The 21,062-nt window shown below is 43.5% G+C and overlaps 1 protein-coding gene across 1 annotated transcript in view; it reads left to right on the top strand.

Annotated features, from left to right (window-relative positions):
• CCDC3 (coiled-coil domain containing 3) overlaps positions 1 to 21,051 on the top strand; it is a 34,909-nt gene extending 13,858 nt beyond the window's left edge. The window contains exon 3 of the mRNA XM_015629538.2: positions 18,966 to 21,051. Coding sequence (XP_015485024.1) covers positions 18,966 to 19,241 — 276 coding nt within the window. The 3' untranslated portion in view covers positions 19,242 to 21,051. The remainder of the gene's footprint in view (positions 1 to 18,965) is intronic.
• The last annotated feature ends 11 nt before the right edge of the window (positions 21,052 to 21,062 follow it).

Genomic DNA, 21,062 nt, shown 5'->3' with positions numbered 1-21,062 from the left:
CTTTTTCCTTTTTCCTTTTTCCTTTTTCCTTTTCCTTCCCTTGCCGTTTCATCTGCAGTCAGTATTCCTGACATCTCTAAAGCAGCACAGGGATTTGGAAATCCTTGCCCAGCACAATATGGGAGTAGAAAGATCTCCTGATGTTGCACCCAGATGTTTTCAGATTCTGCTGGCCTTCAGGGCAAAAACAATATATCAGTTGCAGGAACAGAGGTTATTTGAGCTCACATTGTGTTCTGGCCTTGGCCATATATGAACTTATTTGTGTCTAAAAGGGACTGACGTGGTCCTGGGCCATTCATGCCACAACACCTTGACCACAACTGTGGCTCTGTCTTACTGGCTTCTTTTCCTGGATATAGCAGTTCCAGTTTAGATTCAGTGGACAGGAAAAGTCCAGAACTTGAATCAAGTGCTGCAGCATTCCTGGAGTCCTCCTTCTGTATCTGTTGCTGTGTGGAGCAGGTGGCTTGAATTTGGCTGGAGCTTATGATGCATTTTGGAGTCTTTATCTTCTAGCTTATAAAACCTTTTGGATAAAATTTGCTAAATGCATGAAGGATATAGGGTTTTGTTTTGTGAATTTAAATCCAATCTTCTAAATTGTTTAAAGCAATTCCTTGTGTTTTGAAATTCTGAAACCTCTGTCTCCCCTTTTTTTAAGGCCTGTGGTCAATCACAAACTGATTTAGGAAATGGTGCAAAATGTGTAAAATAAATTAAAAAAACTTAAAAAATAATGTTAGGGGAAAAAAAGAGAGAGGACACAGATGTTATCAATACTCTACCAAAAGGGAACATTGTCTCTGACACAGAAAGCCTTTAACTCTAAAGCTTGCAGAATAACTGGAATAATCTTTCTAATGCAGTCAACATTATTGGACCTGTCATGAGGCTGTTTGAATTAATTCAACATTGATTTTAGAGCTTTTTCTGTTTGAACTTCAAGGATATACTGTAGTAGTGACTCTGAACGTATTTCTCCTATGCATTTAATGATAAATACTCTGGCTTTGGAGTGTCTTCTTGATTGGATGTATTTAAGTATTAGCTGAATGGAGTTGCTTGTCTACTTCAGTATTGATCTTAAAATGCGAGGAAAGATTGAATTTCATGGCATACAACATGTATGTTGTATGTAATACATACAACAACTAAAGTGCTTCAGCCAACAGTGGAGTGGGGCACAAGAGTCCCTTTGTTAGGTGCTTTATTGTCAGAAGTCCTGAATTGGTGCAAAATGGCAGTTTTCTGAGGAAGTAAAGTAAAAGGCTGTCAGCATTCTCCCATGTCCCAACCCCAAGACCCACAGTATGCCAAGAGATACCTAAGTCAGGTATCAATGGAAGCATACAGGAAGACAGTTCTAGCTGATGTTCTCCCATTCTTCAGTATTTTCAGGTAAAGAAGTCTGTGGTGAAGTAATTTCTATATATTTGTTTCTATATATTCAGGACATCCAGTCAATTTAGCTCTCACAAAGCTGTCCAGCTTTTTCTTGAGAATCACAACTTTTTGATTGCCTTCAACCTGTTTCCTACTTTATTATCTGATACTCCCAGTTCTTCTGCTGGAAGATGTTATCAGTCTATATTCTCCCTTCATAGCATTCATAGTTGTGTAGACCTTTATCTTCCACCCTCTCACAGGACAGGACTCAAAATTACAGACCAAGCTTAATGTCTGAGCCTCAGAGAAGGTTGTTCCTCCCCTATTCTGGATGGGAATCAGGTACCACTAACACTCTGCAATGCAAGTTCTTGAGAAAAGAGTGAGTAAAGCCCCTTCCCTGGCTGTCTGAGACCTCCCACTGCTATTGCCACAGGGAAATTTCAAAGTTTTGCCTAGACTGTTGGAAGTGCCAACAGGGAAAGCAAATATTTGTGTGTAAGACTTAACCCCAAGAAGATTAAGTGCAGATGAATGTCAATAGTGCCAGCAACCTGTGAGAGAAAGTGAAAACTGAGAAGGATGTAAAAAAGGAGCATGGTAAGGAAAAAAAAAAAAAAAAAAGAGAAAAAGAAAGAATAAAATGCAAAACAGATTAGAAGCAAATCAGGGAGAAGGAAAATTTCAATGGGACTTTTTGCTTTCCCAAAAAGGGTAACATGAGGACCAGCAAGACAAGAACTGCAACAGGGGCTCATCACTGTTAGCAGGTTGAGAAGTTCCAGGGGTGAGCACGAAGTAGGGAGGGGATAAAAATGAGGGATGCAGCTTGATGGGATGCCACGTGGACATTAGATGCCTTTGGAAATCAGGATGTGATTATCTTGCATGGTCTTTAGTTCCTACCTCTTCAGTTCTGGAAGTTAATTGCTAGCTGGGGAAATGGTGATCCGTGGGAAGAGGTTTGGTTTTGTGAAGCTTCGCCCATGTTCTGTGGGAGGAGAGCTGTACTGTTTGGAAAGCATCCATCTCAGGAAAATCATAAGTGGTAGGACTGTCTAGACTAGTCAGGAAGGCGTGAACAAATAACCAGGGTAAAATAGAAGAAGAAGAGAAAAAGGTTTGATTCCTCACCTAGAATTAAATTAGGATGTCAGGAAGAAAAATGGCTCAAGGCTTCAAAGGATGCAAACAGAAGATGTTCTTAACTGGCTTTACTCTAAGGTTAACAAGGAGAGGAAGTCAGACATGCTCATCTTTGGATTCACATGTTACTGCTGGAAGCGGGTGGGGAGATGTGTGATAAGAATGTTACAATTAATTATTATAAATCTTTTTGTAACAACTGTGTGGGCAGCGTGCAGGTGTGTGTGAGGACCTTGGCAGCCTGACAAAAATGTAATTATTGGTTATGGAGGTAGCAGTGCTCACTCTTTGGCACTTTGTCAATCAGCAGAGTGGTAATTAGCCATTGCTAGAGGCCACTGTGTTTCTCTGAAGAGGAAAGTAGAACCTCCTCAAACACCTGGATGTGGTCTGGGTGAGAGCACAGGGGGGAAGTGTGTCTTACCTGGGAGACTGCAATTACAGCAAGGATTTCCTAGCTCAGAAATCAAACCGTAACTATTCTGCCATAAATATTTTTCTTTTTTGACCTGCAGCTTGAAACTGTGTCCATATAACCCAACCTAAATACAGTGGGGTTTTAAAGTGAAGTAGATCATTAATCTTTAGTTTGACAGGGGTCATGATGGATTTTCTATCACTGAAAAATAGGCTGGATCTCTTTTCTAGGAACGATATGCACCTGCTGAGGTCATTTGGTGAGTGAAAGGAATGACTTCCAACAATTTTATACAGGAAGTCTGATACAATCTGGTTTAAGGAGAACTGATTTTTTTTTTCCCTCATTGCCTCATATTGGACAGTGGGTTATTTCCCAGTTTGTCTGGCAGGAAATGTGGGGTTTGGGACTACATGTAGTGGAGAATTCAGTGTCCTTGCCCCAAGCCCATTCTTATGGATTTTCCTCCATGTGGGTCATAAGAAGTCATGTACAGCTATGTTTAGAAAGAAATCTGAACCACAGGAGTGAATAAGAAGCAGCCTTGAGAGCAGGGTCAGAAGCTGTCCAAGGCACCATCTTTCCAATTTCTACTATAGCTGAGGAGTCAGGGTGAGAAAAAGCATTGCTGTATGGAGCCTATTAAAGTTCCCCATCAAATGCAGTAAAACACACTATAGAGCAGCTTTAAAAACAAGGGGAAAACAAAGGCAAATAGATCTCTGACACAGCAGTGACAGCCAAGAGGAGCTTGTCAGGCCTGGGTTCCTTCAAAGATGTGCACTGAGCCCTTTCACAGCCTTAGTGCTGTTTGCTGAAGTATTAAGGAAGTGGGAAGGCATCCAGAAAACTGGTTCAACTCAGCTGACACAGTGGAGTTTGAAAAGGAGCAGGAAGGAGATGTAGATCTACAGCACACTGCTGACCTGCCAGCAGCTGGGGACATGGTGATGCATCACGCTGGTCCTGCTGCTGCAGACTGTGCTTGGAAATGTCCAGCAGCTGTTGAAAGGGATGATGGAATAACATCTTCTCACAGCTGCTACAGGGTCAGGGTTTTTTGGTCCTGATGAAATAAGGAGACAGATTTTTGGGGTAGCCTTCAGGAAGCTCTTGGCCCAGCTGGCTATAAGGAGTGAAAGTGCCCCACAATACTGTATTGCCCTGGAAGACATGGACAATCTGTAACAGTGACTTGATTGTAATTTGTCAGAGCTGAACAGAGCTGTGTCCTCTTCCTCTGAGCTTCTGCAAGCTTTGAAGACGCTGTGTGAGAATTCCTTGTGAGCTGTAATGCCTGTAGTGGTAAAACTCATAACAGGGTGAAGATTGAGGAGTGCTCATTTGTGGTTGCTACAGACATTCTTTGTCATGGCCATTACTGTAACTTTATTGTAATTTAACCACATTTTTCAAGTTCAGGCAACCCACAATTATAACCACTGTGTCACCACCCAATATTCAAAACTCAGCTCAGAATCAATGAGTTTATAACTGCATATAACCCCTTCCTGCAATTTAACACCAAGGGGAGCTGGCACAAGAAGACACTTACCTGTCTTCTCAGGTAATGCAGAATTTATTACAGCACCCCTCCCTTTCCTCTTCCCTTTAATGTGGTTTTGTATAGCTCTTACAAACTACAAGTTATACATGGAAAGTAAAGCAATAAATGAGTTTGGAATATGAAACCACATTCAGAATTTTTTGGATGAAAGTAGCTTTGTTATTTTAGAGTATTGGTCTACTTTGAGAAGTGGTAGAGGTGGAACATTGCTTGTGAGATCTTCTTTCACCTGAACTTTGGGGGCTGAACCCAGTAATTAAATCAACTCATATTTAAGTTGAATTATCCCTATAATTTTTGTGTTTCTTTATTATTGTTACGTATGTGTCAGTTCCAGTTGACTGAAAAGTTTTTTTAATAATTAAACTTTGAAATACCTCAGAAATATTACCTCAGCAATCAAAGGATGTGGAATGCATTTTCAACAGTCTTCCTTAAATTTAAATATTTAAATCATTAATGTAAAACATGATTTACACCTCCCCAGCAATGGCACCACTGACTACAAAAGGCATGACCGAGCTGTCATGAGCTGTTGGACAGATGACAGCTTCTTTATCTGCTACCACATTACCTTTGTTCTCCTTTCTGTTGCCATATTCAGATTGCTGCCTGGTCATGTAAGCAAGTCTTTGACTCACAGCCTTGAGTCCCTAGTAAAGTATCTTCTCCAGTCTGTCACTCTCTAGCCTCAAAAACAAAAGGTCAGCCACATTTCTTGATATTTTTTAGTGGATCTGAACATCTGGTGGAACTCAGTCCAGCTTCAGCCTCACAGTTGTTCTGGTGATATCTCAGCAACTCACTTCAGCAATTTTTACCTGGCTTTAAGGCATGGACAGTGATTAGCAGAGCTGGGGGGCAATATCCTTGCATCTACTGAGTTCTTTTTGCTGCTAGACATCTGCCTTCCTTCCCATGTAACTATGAAACCAATATGCCTGTCTCTTTGCTTGTATTTCACGTGTGGTATTGTGGAAAGAGTTCATTATAGACAATCTCAAGTGTAGCCAGCACTTAGTTGCAAGTACAAACATATCATAAATGTCTGTGTTGCATTAGGATCTTTCCAGAAGAATTGAAACACAGCCAAGGTGGCTTCACAGTCTCAGTGTTCTCCCAGCACTTGTTGCTTCAACTGTTCTTAAAAAATGTAGGAGTTTGGGAGAGCATGGATGTCAGCACCAGTAAAGATTTGTGGTGCATCAAGTGACAGGAAATAGGTGAGTTGATTTAGAGCTCAGCCAGCCTCCTCTTTGCTTGAGCCTTCTAGAGGGACTTCAGGGAGAGAGAAATGTGCTGTGGTAGGAGATGACTCTGGGGAACAACTAGCTGCTGTTTCTGAGTTATAATTGGATTTCACAATCCCAGAGCTTCACTGCACATCTATCCCCACCTCCCATCCTCAAACGTGTTGTGAGGGGCCTCCACCTCACACCTCCAGAAACACCTGCAGAGCCTGGAGCTGGCCCATCAGGAAGGATGAGAGGCAAATGTGAAACCAGTGGCATTGCAAGTTTTGCAATGGTTGTGAGGTCTCCTGTTCGAAGTTTCCCAAGCCACGGAGCTCAGGCAAAACACCTGAGTGAGCAAGAGCTGTCTTAGTTTGCCAGATGTGCCAAATCAGTGCAATCTCCATCATGACAGGGAATGGGTCTGGTGAGTAGGAGACACATAACTTTGCTTGACAACTGTTGGTTCAATTCACAGAGAGGTTTTGCTGCACAATGAGTAGATTCCTCCTGGGGGAAACACAGCCTGACTGCTCCTGATGCCTGTATGGTGTGCACCAGCTCCTAATGGGAACACGAGGGATCCACAGCTGGTCCTTCACACACCTTCTGATGCCTTTCCCTGTGTGTTTGCTCACCCCAAACACATCTAGAGTTTCAGTCTACAGATACATTCCTCTTGCTCAAATTGACTTGATCATGTGGAAGCAGCCAACAGTCCCAGTCTTTTTGGGGTGTCTCACCTGAGACCTTCATTTTTAGGCCGACAAGTCTCACTGTGGGTTTCTGGAACTTTCAGTTACTTGTCTCTTCTTCCTCTCTATTCTTTCCTTTAAGCCTGTCCACTGACACATGTTCTGGCCACCTTACTGCTCAGACATAGGTCAGCCCATCAGGGTCTGACATGGCAAATGTGACAGAAGATGTGGAGAAGTAGAACATTATCCGTGGCTTAGTGAGGCATTTCTGTGTCCTTTTGGTAGAAAACATGGCCATAATACCTTCCAGCTGACCAGCACTGATTTTAATAATCTCAGGAATCTTTAGAGTATCACATCAAGGTGTTTGCTCTTAAGTTTCCAAAAGCCTGATATCTTAGGCAAAACTCAGCTTTGTTTTGTCCACAGGCAAGTGCAACCTCTGCTTCACTCTCAGTTTTCATCCAAAGCACTAAAGAAACCTGGGTTCGTCAATAATGGTCATGAGTTTTTAGTAAACTGGGATTCTGCTTTCTGACAGCTCTGTTTAGGCTGACATATGTTCCTGCCCTTTTCTTCTGTGCAGGAATGTGTCTCTTCATTTCCATTAAAACCTCCATGGTGAGGAGTTTCTTTTTATTCCTGCACATATCCTGAATTGCTTCATAAAAGTCACTGACGATGAGAGCTGGAATTATCTTCAGATTTTATAACTTGGCTAAAAAAATCTGGCTGCAAGCTAAATCTTGACGCATGAATCTCAGCCAGGAAACAATTTAGTTTCTCTCCATCGAAACAGCAAACAACTCTGCCCACTCCAAAACAGTTGCAAAGTTCTCAATGGTGAAAGAGTATTTTAGGAAGGGATTAAATAAAGAAATGTTACTAAGTGGCAGAGTCTCTAGGGTGGGGAGAATGTGAAAGGAAAAACTTTTGAAATTATGCAATTTCCTAGGATTTTTTGTTTGTTTTTCTTGACTTGAAATGCCTCACAAATATCTGGATGGAGCAGGATAGATCATCAGTTTAATTGGCTTTCAGTAACACTGACTGCTGTGAGAAGTGCAGGTGCTGTATGCCAGTACAGGGATGTATCTATTTACAGGATTAAACAGAGCAAGGCAGAACTGAGAAATCACCTGAATGGGGCTCAGATTAAACAAATTGGTCATCCAGTCTTATCAGCTGAGTTTGTGTTGCACTTCACATGTCCTAACTCTAAACCACATCTGGCTGATGAAGAGAGGCCTCAAATAGCTGCAGGAAAGGGTCTTTACCATTCCCTCCAGAGGCTTAGTGGCATGTTCTTGCTGTGCTGCTCCAGATTACCTCACATGCCCATTAATTTCTGACCGAGGTAATGAGTGAGAATAAAAGTTTTCTTTCATTCCTGTAAAAATCCCTAGTGTATTCTTCTGCTGGCTTTTCTGCTCATTTACTGACCCTTAGGTCCAGAATGATAAGAGGAATGACCATTACTATGTTGTTGCCTAACCACTCACACCCATTTTGTTGGTGAACGGTGCCTAAGGAATAGTTTGTTTTGTTTTCCATGGCCCAATAAATGCAGTTGCTAGAAGTTGTCCCTTAGATCATACTTGAAATCTTGGTCTTGGGACCATGGACACTGCTCCTGTGTCTGAGCCATATCTAAGCCATGTTCACAAAGACATTTTCCCCTTCTTGGATAATGTGAACTTAAATGCCTTGATCAGTGGCACAAAAAGATACAACTTTTATATTGCAAACTTGTAGTGACTAAATCCCTCAATACTGAATCTCTTACATGGTCCAGTGATGAGCAATTTGTCCAGGATCCTTACTGAACAATATGTTTCCAGATTGAAGGAGACAAGGCTGCTGTTATGGGCAATGCCTAGCAGCACCTAAGGAAAACCTGGTTTCTGGGCTCGTAGTCTGAATTTGCACAGAGAAGCACGGTGGCCATTCTATATGCAAGTGAAGTGTCTGCCCATGAGTTCTGGCTCTGCTATTGTTCCTGTCCCATACACACTATTCAGGCTTTGAATATAGACCTTTGTAGATTAGATTATAATGACTCAGAAAGTATAAATTACAGATGTTCTGTAATCCCCATTTTTGGAGACAGGGAATCAAAGCACAGGGAAGCTATTTACTGGTCCTAATCTCCCCTAACTGGTTATTGCCCTCACTGTAGTGGAGACCTCCAGTCCCATTCCTCTGATTAGGAAGAGCATTTTATCTGCCCTCTTTGATGAGGTGTGAAGTGCACGTGTTGCTTAATGAGAGCAAGCTGTTCAGATAACACAGAATGATAGAGATTTTGTTCTTCCAACATTATAATTGCCAAAAGATGTCCTAATTATGGGACTAGACTGGAGCCCAGGTCCTGAATTCCTCAGAGTGGGTTTGCCATCTCTTTTGGGGTTTGTTTTGTTTTGATTTATATTCTGTCATGTTAGTCAATTTTTGTGGAGTTGTGTGGATGGTGACTGGTATGGGTACTGTGATTGCTGCTGCAGGAGGGGTGTGAGGCAATACAGATCATCTGCTCTTCAAGGCTGTCCATTCCCTGGCCATTACTATTGCTAAAGTTATGCAATACAAAGCTGGTGAAAGTACAGATAACTTCTGTGTCAGAGAAATATGGGAAAAGCATAACAAATTCCACAGAAGAATTTTGGACTGATAGAGAAAATTAATTTCATAACCACATTTAAAGTCCATGCATACACAAACAGTAACACAGACTTACAGGCATTTGCTGTCTGTCTCTAAGCATTTGGCTAGGAACAATAGCAGATTTTACAGGTAAAAAGACATAACAGCAGGATATGATGAGATTTTTCAGACCTCAGTGCAGTTATTCACAAAAGAGCCAAACCCTGAGGTAGTGCATGATTGTACTGTAGCTCAAAGGTATCACCATGTGCTCACTGTGAAGTGGTGTGGCACTTGCTATGTAATTATCTCTCTCCAGCACAATTATTAACATAGGATTAAACAGTTGAAAGCCACCACTGCAACATTAACTAGCAGTGGGATGCGTGCTCTGTAATTTAGATGCTTGCAGGGAAGAGTTCACCACAGGGCATCCACCAGCCCTGTGGGCATTTTGTCCTGTGTAGCTGTGGCTGCAGACCTCCATCTCCTGAAATCAGGCTGGAAAGAGTGCTCCAGGCTTGTGTGTATGGGGAGGCCTGACTCATGCTTCCCTTATGACCTTACTTTCCATGGGCATTGTAGCCAGCCCTGTGTGAAAAGCTTTTCCTTGTATAAAGCAGTAAGATGTGCAGCACATGGTGGGAGTTTCTGGTGCTTCTGTGTCTGTATGAAATGCAGCAAAGCAGGAGGGAGAGATTTTGGCCACTAAATACAACACTGGATTTAAAATATGACCTTGTATTTCCCTGACCCAGTGTTTCTGTTGAGAATTGAAATACTGGCCCAGGAATAGAACCTGATCTGAAGAATTGTACTGGAGTGAAAACAGCTTTTGTCTCCTATAGAAATAGCCATTAGTGCCCCAAATGCTTAGGGCCATCTCAGTACATGCAAGCAGGAGGGTGGTCCTCTAAATACTGTATCTTTCCACCTTGAAAATTGCCTATTTGCCAAATCCTGCCATCTTCAAAATAGCCTGTTGCCCATTTATCTCACCCAGGGTGGTCTGGGGCCCTTTCAGGATTTATAGCCCACGCAGCAGCGGGAGCTGTGGACAGGAATATCTGTGAGTAGCAGTGAGCTCCCGTCAGCCAGATGTTAGTACTTGGAGCTTGTTGTTCAGAGACGCTGATTAGTCTCTCAGGCACTCAGTCCCTTTCTCAGCACTGACATTAGCCAGAGAGCGCCCACAGATCACAGATGTTTGTTTTTCCCTCCCTTTGTCTTTGCTTCTTCAACCTCACTGAGGCTTTTCCACTTCATGCTGTGGCAACCTGTGGTACTTCCATGTTTGAATAAGGGCTGGACCTGGTCCTCAGCCCTGCTGGCTCGGTCACCTCTCCCAAAGCTGCTGGCACAGGGCACAGCAAACAGCTCCTTGCTGAGGTCTCCTCTTTGCTCTGGGCTTGCAGAGCAGATGCAGACTCCCTTTGTTAAGCCTGTGTGTTTCACCCAGCCTGACTTCAATGCTGCTGCCATCACTTCCATTCAGGTTTCACAAATCCCTTACTGTTTGCAGGGAAAGGCTTCATTAGGGCCTCTTGTCCTGCTCCTGCCATCACAGGGGCATCTCCACCATGTGCGTAAGCACCGTGTTGGAGTTGTTTCCGTACTATTCAACTCAGCTTCAGTTCCTGATTCCCTGCTCTAAATTAATTCCTCTGACTCATCCTCCCGAGGAATTTCTGTCTCTGTAAAGACTGTAGAAAAAGATTAGTAAGCCAATGTTTCCTACTCAGGAGGTTACATATTTTAGCAGGGTGATGCAAAGACTGCCACAAGGGACCCCCACTAAACAGAGATAAATACAAGTCTGAGTGTTGTCTTTTCAATCCCTGTGCTTTTCTGGACCCAAATAGACTCAGGAATTAAAGTGAAATGTCGCCAGAAGTTCCTATGGATGCTCAGGAGAGATGTCAACATTCCCCCTCCCCAGTGGCACTGTGGGGCAGCAGGTTGCCATGGGGCACCTTCAATTTCTCTTTGAAATCCAGAAGCCATGCACAGAAGCAGGGCATGCTCAGGGCTTCCAGCTGAGCCTTCAGCCAAGGAAATCCTATCTGTTTGTAAAGGCAGCTGAGCTGCAGCAGCTTGTGTGCAGTGTGAAGCCAACACATCCAGAGCAGAGGGATTTATAGGGGAACTTGACTTTTATAGATGTTGCATTAACTTTAAACATTTGCCTTTCTCAGCATGGGTTCTCCCCCTGTGCATACAAATGCCCCTGGGTATGATATATTTTCTGGGGAGGAGACATGGTCTCCAACTACAGTAAATGTCTATTTTTTTGCTTTCTTGAGAGGCAGCATTCAGTGCTTTGCAGTCACTCTGTGGCCATTTGCCAGTACTCACCCACAGCCTGCTGGGATTTGCTTGGCTTCTCTCTTCCCCATTTTGACTTATAGGTGACAGAGAAAGAAAGATTCTCTTCATATTATACATAACATTTATTTTATTATATATTTACTGATCCAAATTCTTCCCTCCTTAGTGACAGAGGATGTGGGCTCTGAGCATTTGCACTCTGAACCTGCTGAGGGGTACAGGGTGGTTCTGAATTCCTTAAGGGCTTAATCAACCTTGTTTCCATGTGTCCCTTGTTTTCCCACAATCCATGTCTCCCACCTGTTCTTTTGTACCCCTTACATCCATGTTTAAGTATACCTCAGCTTACAGGCATCCCTGCAGCACCTGCCACACCAAAACATCTGTCACCTCTGTCAGGACTGCCAGGGAACTCTACAAGCTGTAATACATCAGGCTGAAGTAAATCATACTTGATGTAAAGATCCCAAACCAGGTATAATGCTACATTAAACCAATGTTATTCTCATGCAAATTAGTAGTAATTAGTAGTATCCTATACTTCCTCATTGCTACAGTGCTATAAAGGTGTATGCCCTCTACTTGACAGGACTACTAAAATAAAGGAGGTTTCTAGAAGCTGGTATAACACAAGATAAAGGTCAGTTAATTAAAAAAAATTCAATGAATAGGAGCAAATCATAAGATGCTATGCTGCTGTGGTCAGAAGTTTCTCCTTTCCCTGAGTTCCCACCAGTGAAAAGGAAGGACACAATACACTTTGATTTTGGGTCTTGCTGGTTTTATCCCTTCCTTGGTATTTAATTAGCTCTCTGTGTGTATGCGTGTGGGGAATGGTGATCTAATCCTATTGAAATACAAGCCAAGTAAAACAAGTTTAGATGGAGCAACTTTCAGTCAGAGAACAATACACTTGGGCTAAGGTATATTAGCAAAGTAGTTTTAGGCATATCAGACCTAATTGGTTTTATTGTGACAATAGTAACACTAGGTGGGGAAAAGCTGAGTTGAAAATTAAAGTGGATAGCAAGTTTTGGTAATTTTAGTAGCTGTGGTAATGGAAAGGTTCTGTACATATTGTTGGGGAAAAAAGCCTCACACAGAGACTTCTGAAGCTCTGCTGAAACTGCAATCGGCTCTGACGAAGAAAAAAAGATTCTGTAGTTTGGACATTTTTAGTATTCAGGCAGAGCAAAATGCAGAAATCTCTGAAGCAGCCTGTCTTGTAAGGTAGACATAAACACACATTTTCCCATTAAAACTGTGGAGAAAATATTTTGTTTGTCCTTCCTCAAAACATTTTAATTTAAGCTCAGCTGGTTAGTGCATTTTAACATTCAGGATCATTTACCCATAACCGAGCAGCTTCATTCAAACCTGCCCTGTGTGCTGCTGACCAGAACAGGACAGAGGAGTACCGGGAATACCCACCAGCCACGCGTGGTGCTTGTAAGGAGCGAAGGCAGAGGCTGCATTTGCTTGGGTTGTGTTTCTGCCTGGCAAACAGCTGTGCTGCAGAGCTGTGAGCTCGCTGTGCTTGCAGTGAGCTCTGTGCATCCCCTGTAACAGGGGGAGAGCCAGGAGTGGTGTTCCGGCTGCCGTCTCTGCTTTTGTACCCCACGGAGCCGTGTGCCGCCCCACGGCTCCTTATTCCACCGGCCTCGCTGGGTTCTGGTGGAGGGAGTCCGAGGAGGGTGATGCGAGCCTAGGCAAAGAGGCTGGCAGAGTTGCACGGGGGTAAAGCCCTGTGAGGGCTCCAAGACCCTCTGCCTCCCCAGCCGTGGCCCATCTCGGCAGGTACACATTGCTGGGAGCGGCGCTGAGGCTGGGAAGCTGCTGGGAATGCAGAAGGCACAGGGGATGGGGCAGGTGGGGCTGAGCACCGAGCTCAGTCGGGGAGCAGGAGTTCGGCTGCTCCTGTTAAACAGCTTAGTCCGAGACTTCCCTGCAGCTCCCCTCCCAGTTCACCACCGCATTCCTGCGGCATCCAGGGCGAATCGCTCGGAGGAACGTGTTCAAAGGAAACAAGGCAAGAGCGGCGTTCCTCCGCCTCAGTGCCGGGGAAAAGCAGCGGGCTGGCTCCTGTGTGCCCCCCGTGCTGACTGCGTGCTCAGTGAGCCCAGGAAAGGAACTTGGAGATGCCCCAGAGTGAGGTCGTACCCTCCTGATTTATTTTTCTCTTCCTGGAGACCTTCAGTCTCCCACTGCCTGGGCAGAGAATTTAGGGATTTACTGTCAGGACTGACTTATCTGCTCACTTGGCACGAGTGAGGTGCCTGTGGTAGGCAGTCTGGCTCATACCCTACACCTTTTTTTTCCCCCTTTCTTGTCTTCGTGATTAGTGTGGTTTCTATACTTGGTAAACCATTGACTTTTTTCCTACACAAGTATAGGGAATAAGGTGTTGATCCCTCCCTGGGCACTGGCAGTGACTGTGATGATGTATTCCCATCCCTATTTCCAGTCCTGGCAGAGGTGTCTTGGTGCGACTGTCACTTGGTATCTTTGTTTCCATCGTCTCAGCAGCATCTCAGGCTTCAGGGCTCCAAGTGCCAGGGGAAAGCAATGCCTCAGGACAAGTTCTAGGTGTGGTTTTGGGGCTGGAGACCTCTCTTCAAGTACCTCCATGTCTGAAGCTCTTTTCACCAGTTCTCAAGTGCCCTGTAATGACTCTGCATCCTGTAAAACCGCTGCCAGCCAGAAGAAGGGTGTAAGGGCTGTGAGCTTGAAGGGGAAGTGTGGGGTTTTGCAATGGATGCCAGCAAAACCCACTGCAGGTGAGAGCCACCAGCAGTTCAGATACCTTCACACCAAGCAGTGGTCTGATGCAGATCAGAAAAAAGCTCGTTTTAAAGACCCCCAAGTGCCTATGGACATGGATTTGTGTCTGTTTCCAGGGCAAATTTATCTAAACTCCAAGAAAATTATCTGTATCCTGCCCTTGCAGCCTGCCCTGGAAAGTCAGTGTCATTCAGATGGCATTTGAGGGGACTCACAGTGAGATGCATCCCAGTCTGAGATAGTTATCTAGGCAGGAGTCTCCAAAGGTTGTCCACTGAAGGGAAGTGTCTAAGGTGTGCAAGGTACCTCCTCTAGGATGTGCCCATTCCTCTCTGATGACTGTTGGGAAAGATGACTTCCCTTGACCAGCTGCATCTAAGGAGCTTAAAGAGAAAATCTGCTTTTAGTGAGGAGTGAAATGAGGAAGAGAAACAGTGCTGAGATACTTCTGGGTGGGTGTAGCCTGGCAGAGGCTTCCTGTAGGCAGTGTTTCATACCCCAAAGAAATTCCTATTTTGAATGAACTGGAGAGTTGTGCTACAAACATTACACTTCTTGTGGCAAATGCTGACCCAGCACTCAGCAAGGTAAAAACAGCCACAACAATTTCTTTCTCCATCCAGGAGATGGGATATGCATTTTGCTGATTCATATGAGCTCCTAGGATGAAATCCCAGCTCATGTCCATTAATGTCAGTGGTGCTGGATATGTCCTTGGGACCCCAATTCTGTACCTCTGAAAATGCGTTTCTTGCAGCAAGTAAAGGTGGTTTAACTCACCACTGCCATGCCCCCAGCACTTCACCCAACACGAGGCTTTAACAGTGCTGACAGGGACTTTTCCACACTTCAGCACAAGTGTTAGTCTTGGCTGAAAAATCCCAGTAACTGGAGGTTAAGTCACTCCATCCCAAACCCAATACTCCCCTCTGCCAGACCTCTCCCATTATTCTTTGATTCCTCGTCTTTCTTTCCATGCAACACACTCACTCCCACAGGAAAGACTTTTAGGTAGTGGGACTCCAGTGTTTTTCAGCACTGTTGCCATAAGGGGCATGCATGAGGAGATAGCTGGGACTCAACATCAGTCCCTTGGGTAGGTGAAGAGCAAGACTTGGGTGCCACTGCAGGGTTTTGAGTGACTTGAGTTCTGTAACACTAACTTCAACTACTTTTGGACATTTTGTGGTGGCTGAACATTACCATCACACCCTTATCCATGGCACCTTTATCCACTGGGCTGCTCAAGCTTGTAGAAGGCAAGTGTGTATCTGTCAATAAGTGTGTGTGTATATATATATATATATCAGCCCAGGGTGTTTGGTAAGGGGTGTGCATGCCTCTAATGTGATGCTCCAAAATCAGTTTGTTAGATTAGTGATTGGACTGGATGATCTTGGAGGTCTTTTCCAACCTCAATGATTCTGTGATTCTATTCTATTTATTACATGCTGATTTCTTTGGCAGATTTTGTAAATCTCCTAGGTATGGTGAAACTTTAAACTTGGTTGATTTGTGATGTGGTCTCTCAGATGAATACTCAAATATATTTATAGCTGTTTCACAGCTCTAGATTGTCTGGGATAAATCCTCAGGATATGTATGGTTCTTGTGCCACCTTTCTCATGACATCTCCTGGTACTGCTCTGAACCTGAGTGTACCACTGCTGAGGACGCCTTCCTAACAAAACTGTGGAACAAGGAGGCATGCAGACAGATCTTCAGACCAAACAACTCTTCTGAATTATGGGTCATTAAGGGATTCAAATTTTGAAGGGAATTTGGAAAATTACCTATAAGATTTGCCTAAGGAGCCATTTCCTTGTCCTTCTCTTCATTTCCCAAGCATCCAAGTAGCTACTTGGACTGCTTAACTTCTCACCAGCTTGTTCAGCAGCTGGGTTGGTTATCCAGGCTGTGCTGAGCTCTCAGCTGTCACAGTAACACAGTTCTCAGCATAAGTTTAAGGATAAACTTAACATTGGTTGCAGTCAGGTGAATCACAGCCCCAGGCAGTAACAGCAAAGGCAGGACAGCACTCACACTTAAACATCATCATCATCATCATCCCCACTGCAGAGTCCTGTGCAAAATGTTATGTGTAACCTGCCAGTGAGAATGAGAGGACTCCACTTGTTATTTTTCCCCATGCAGAAGGAACAAAGTGTTTATTTTCCAGCTGGTAGTCTTACAGTTGCAGGCAGGCATCCAGTTATCAAGCTGGGCTCTTCTTATCACCTACCCTGTTGGCAAACAAAGCTGTGCATGTCAGAGAGTGCCTCTGTTTTTTAGAACTGTGCTGTTCCCGTGATGTCTCTGGATATCTCCAGATAATTTAAGCACTAAAATGTGTGCTTCAGACTGGAGAGTGAGGACTGTAGAAAAACAGTATAAGCAAATGACCTGGTTAGCTTTTTGATGATGTTTGAGAAGTTTCTGAGTGGCTCTGTAGAACAGGTCTACCTCTGCTGACAGAGGACCAACCTTAAAATGTTTGGGAGTGTCTCTGGGGTGAGGATAATACCATCCCTGATGTTTGCTATTCCCCCATCAGCCAGCCCAGACAGAAATGCAGTTGGGTTCACACAACCTCCCACTTCAGCTGCATGAAGTGTTTGTTCCTCTGCACCGGACTCTGGCATAGGCCATACCTATCACGGCATCCATGGAAAATGCAGGAAATCACTCGAGAAGCAGAGTTTCCACCTCATGTCTTCCCAACAAACATATTTCCCTAACTCAGTGTCCTCCTTTATGGGGATTTAAATTCAAGAAGTGTTCTGCTAGAGGTTTTGCAAGGGTTTGGCAAACACAAAAGCCAAGATGTGCTGGCTGTTTTCAAAGAGCTCTTGGAATGAACTGTGATCAAAACCAAACTCTCCTTTTCAACACAATTCCTGGCCCTCTATCTGTGAGCTCCCCATCTTGCTAGCATTCATTTGTAAAAGAACCCTAGTGAGAGAACAGTTGGGATAAGAATTTGCCATATAGCAAAACCCTGCAGTGCTTTTGCGCAAGGAACAAGAGCTTCCAAGGGAGTGGAAGCAGTTGCTGTGTTTGTGTTGACTGGCCATGGTTTCCCACTGCTGGGGGTTTCCAAAGCAAATGAAATGTTATTCATCAAGGCAGGCTCCCTCCCCAACTTTCAGTTGTTGAAAATACTACAAAGTAAGATGGAAAGAAACATGTAATCCTTCATCATCACAGTCAGGATTTACTTGTTTATTTAGATTCCCTGTCTGTTCCAAATGTTCTGCCAGAGAAAGCCCATCCAAACTCCAGGAGTGCTTGACACACATAGAAAAATTTCTAGACATATTTCGAAGATAAATCCAGCAGAATACTCTGCCTGTCCTCACAGTGCAGCAGCAAGATGAAAGTCCCACATGCACAATAAAATATCTCAGGATGTTTTTTGAAGAAAAAAAGCAGGAGGCATCTGAGGAGAAATTAGTTTTGATGTGGATCTTCTAAATCAGAAACTTTTTTGTGGAGCTGTCCTTGAGCTCATCTTTTTCTACCTGGAAAATGTGTTCCAGGTAGAAAAAAATGGAACTTGGTGTCTTTGTGGTCAGTACAAGGAGAGGGTTGTGTTCAGAGGGTGATTCCTCCCTCTGCCCTAGAAGGTGCAAGTCAGCCCCTGGAAGGGTGTCTCTCCCTGCAGACATTACAGGGGAAATGCAAAGAGAGGAGCCCAGACCTGAGTCTCACTTTTAGCTGCTTAAGAGAAGGCAGCTGAATCCCATCCCAAGTGAGGCTGTGTGCTGGAAACTGAACTTATTTGCATTGAAATTATTCAGCAGCCCTGTGGCTGGTGTTTGTCATGCCACTCCTGTTGCTGCACCTACAAGCAGGAAACAAGTGAGACCATAAACATGCCCATGACATAAGTGAGATCTTTTGGGTCATCCTAGGATGAGGTAGTAGAAGATGAACACTTGTCCAGCAGATCTTTTGTAATTGTACCATCACCCAACCCAGTGGATTTGAAAATGCCCTGTGAGGTATTCTTCTAGATGCCTTGGGGGCAGTACCTTTGAAATCACCTCTCTTTTTTATTTCGTATCTAAGAGCCACTGGCATGGGTGAACATCAAGAACTTGATGTCCCTTCTGGGGGCAAGATTGCAGTAAGTTGATTAGGGTAGAGTGGAAGTTTTCAGGCAATGACTCTCTAAATAATAACTTCTGTTAAAGTTCTGGGATCATGGATGCTCCTAGAGATTGCTGAGATCTTACCCTCTAGGGATTTTTCTTAAACAAGACAATATAATGGGTTGTTGAAGACACCTCTGTTCTTGGAAAGGCAAAATAACAAGTTCTGTGTTTGGCAGGTGCTGTTCTCATTTCACATGTTGACATAAAGAGCAAAGGGCAAGCTCTCATCAGAGTCTGGGGTTTCTGAAGGGCTACTGAGCTGAATCAAAACTAGTTTTCCAAAAGAGACACCTCTTTACCTGAGTTTAATACCAGGTCAGAGTTTCTTCATAAACTCATTGTAGTCTCAGTGCACTGGACAGGTCTGAAAAAACAGTTCATAAAAGTAATTTTGAATCACTGTTATTATTGAGATTTACAATTTTGGGTTTTAACTAAATCCATAAGTGAAAGAGAGGATTTTACTTAAAAAAATATAAAAATAAAGTAAAAGTCCAAAAAAAGCATTTTGCTTTTGAGAAGTTGTGAGGTGTTTCCTGCAGTGTCTGAATTAACCCTTGTTATGATAACTTTTTTGTGTAAAGCTCACCTCTGCTGTCCCCACAGCTCATGTGCTCCTCGGTGCAGAAGGCCCTGTTTGAGGAGGAGGACAGAGTGAAGAAGCTGCAGCAGAAAGTGGCGTCGCTGGAGAAGCGCAACAAGCAGCTGCGAGATCGAGTGAAGAAAGTCAAGAGGTCTCTCCGGCAAGCCAGGAAAAACTCCAGGCACATGGAGCTGGTGAACCGAAAACTCAGTGAGAAACTTTCCTCTGCAGGTGGTCAAATCCCCTATATTAACTCTTTGAAGCAGGAGAACTCCCACGGTACCTACCTTAAAGTATAATGCAAGGGTAAGTGCTCAGGCCAGTGGTAATGGTGAATTTTGTCTGCATTAGATCAGGGTCTGGCCCTCACACTTTGTCTACGCTTCAAATCTTGCATGGAAAATGAATCTGAACTTGCTTTAGACACGGTGCCAGTTTAAACAGGAATGCCAGCTGGATTTGGAACTGCCCAAAGCCATGTCCTCGCTGTTCTCAGTGGACACAGGACCAGACAGTCATCTGTGCTTCTCCTCCCTCACCCACCTTCACCTCCACCACCTCCAGGTTGTCTTTGATGGAAGTGCCAGCCCAGCCCTCTGGGCCATTGCAGGCACTTGACACAGGAGTTCTTCCTGCCAGTTTACCTCCTTCTCATGGGCTGGGCAAGCAAGACTTGGGATCTAGGGATGGATACTGTGGGAAGGAGGAAGGCATGGATGCCCTTTGCTCACCCCCAGGCTCTCAACCTTGCTTGAGCTTGACTGAAGTCTACATCAGTGCCTGGGCATAGGCTACAACTGAGACTCAGGCAGTTTGTGCCTCTCTTCAGCACGAAGTATAGATGTGCCCAAACTGTCTTAAGACTGTTCCTGTATATCCTTAACTATTCTAAATCAAATATATAACAACTTTCATTTTTCCAAGAAGTGCCTCAAGGCTCTCAGTAACTCCCTCAGGTGCCTTTATCATTGGTCAGCCAAGCAGGTTGGGAACTACATAATTTTGGGACTCTGTCTAAGACCTAATCCTGCAGTCAGGAGTGGACTTAGCCTACGAGTAGGTGCTGGATCAGGTCCAGAAGGAAATTTCAGATCCCATTCTCAAGCAGGTTTAAGTTACAATGTGGACAAAGCTTCAAGTTTTGTAGTCACTGTTTGAGGTATAATGGAGGTTGCTGGGCAGCCTCACTTAGTTACACTTAAAACCTGTAGAGACCACATCAATATCAACAGGGCATTAAAAATTTAGGTAGTTTATATATGTATATATTTCAAAATCCTATAGAAAATATTTTTATTATACATTTGATATAGTTAATTTCTTAAAATATGAAGTAAAATCTGTTTCTTGATTATCTCATAAAAAAAGAAAAGTCCATCATATCCTTTATTAGGCATTTACAAACTGACTTCCGCTCAAGCAGTGGGGTTTTAGGCATCAGTATCCATAGCTGATAATGTTAATGCTTGAAACTATCCCTGTACTTGGAAAAGCCCATATCACCTTTCAAATGTGAGCTTCAGTCCAAGCAGAACACAGAAGCTGACTCTCACTACCTTCCAGTCTTGGTCCTTTTGGAAATACATTTTTTTCCCCCTTTAGAAATAATATTGACATTTCTTAAGATTCTGATGACTCCACAAGCTCCACCAGTTTCAAAGGCTCCGCCTCCCACATCACCACAATTTGAATTGTTTTCTGCTGGAGTCAGCAATGCTGTTTCCTAAGAATTATTACAGAACTTAGGCTTCCCTAGAAGCCATCAAGAGATTTTTAACTCCAAAATTTAAATCCATAGGAAAGTAACTACTTTTTATTGTTTTATTTTCTGGTTTCTATAAATAAATGGACTGGTTTTCCTGGGATAGGTATTAAAAGTTTCTGTTTTAATTTTTTGTTAAGAAAAATATTCCCTCTGGTATTCATTCATGTTTTATAACTGTTTGTATAAAGCTGAGAAAGTATAACTAATATAGTTACATCTTTGCTACTCTTAAAGGTTTTCCAAACACAGTGTTGAATATCTTTTTCTTTTGGCTGTTTTTTTTGTTGCTTGATGAAAAGATTGGAATTTTCTTCCTGATTCCCCCTTTGCCTTCCTCCAAAAAAAAAAAAAAAAA

This window comes from Parus major, chromosome 1A (genome assembly GCF_001522545.3).
Source record: "Parus major isolate Abel chromosome 1A, Parus_major1.1, whole genome shotgun sequence".
NCBI classification, from domain to species: domain Eukaryota; kingdom Metazoa; phylum Chordata; class Aves; order Passeriformes; family Paridae; genus Parus; species Parus major.
This window is presented reverse-complemented; position numbering and strand designations above follow the sequence as displayed.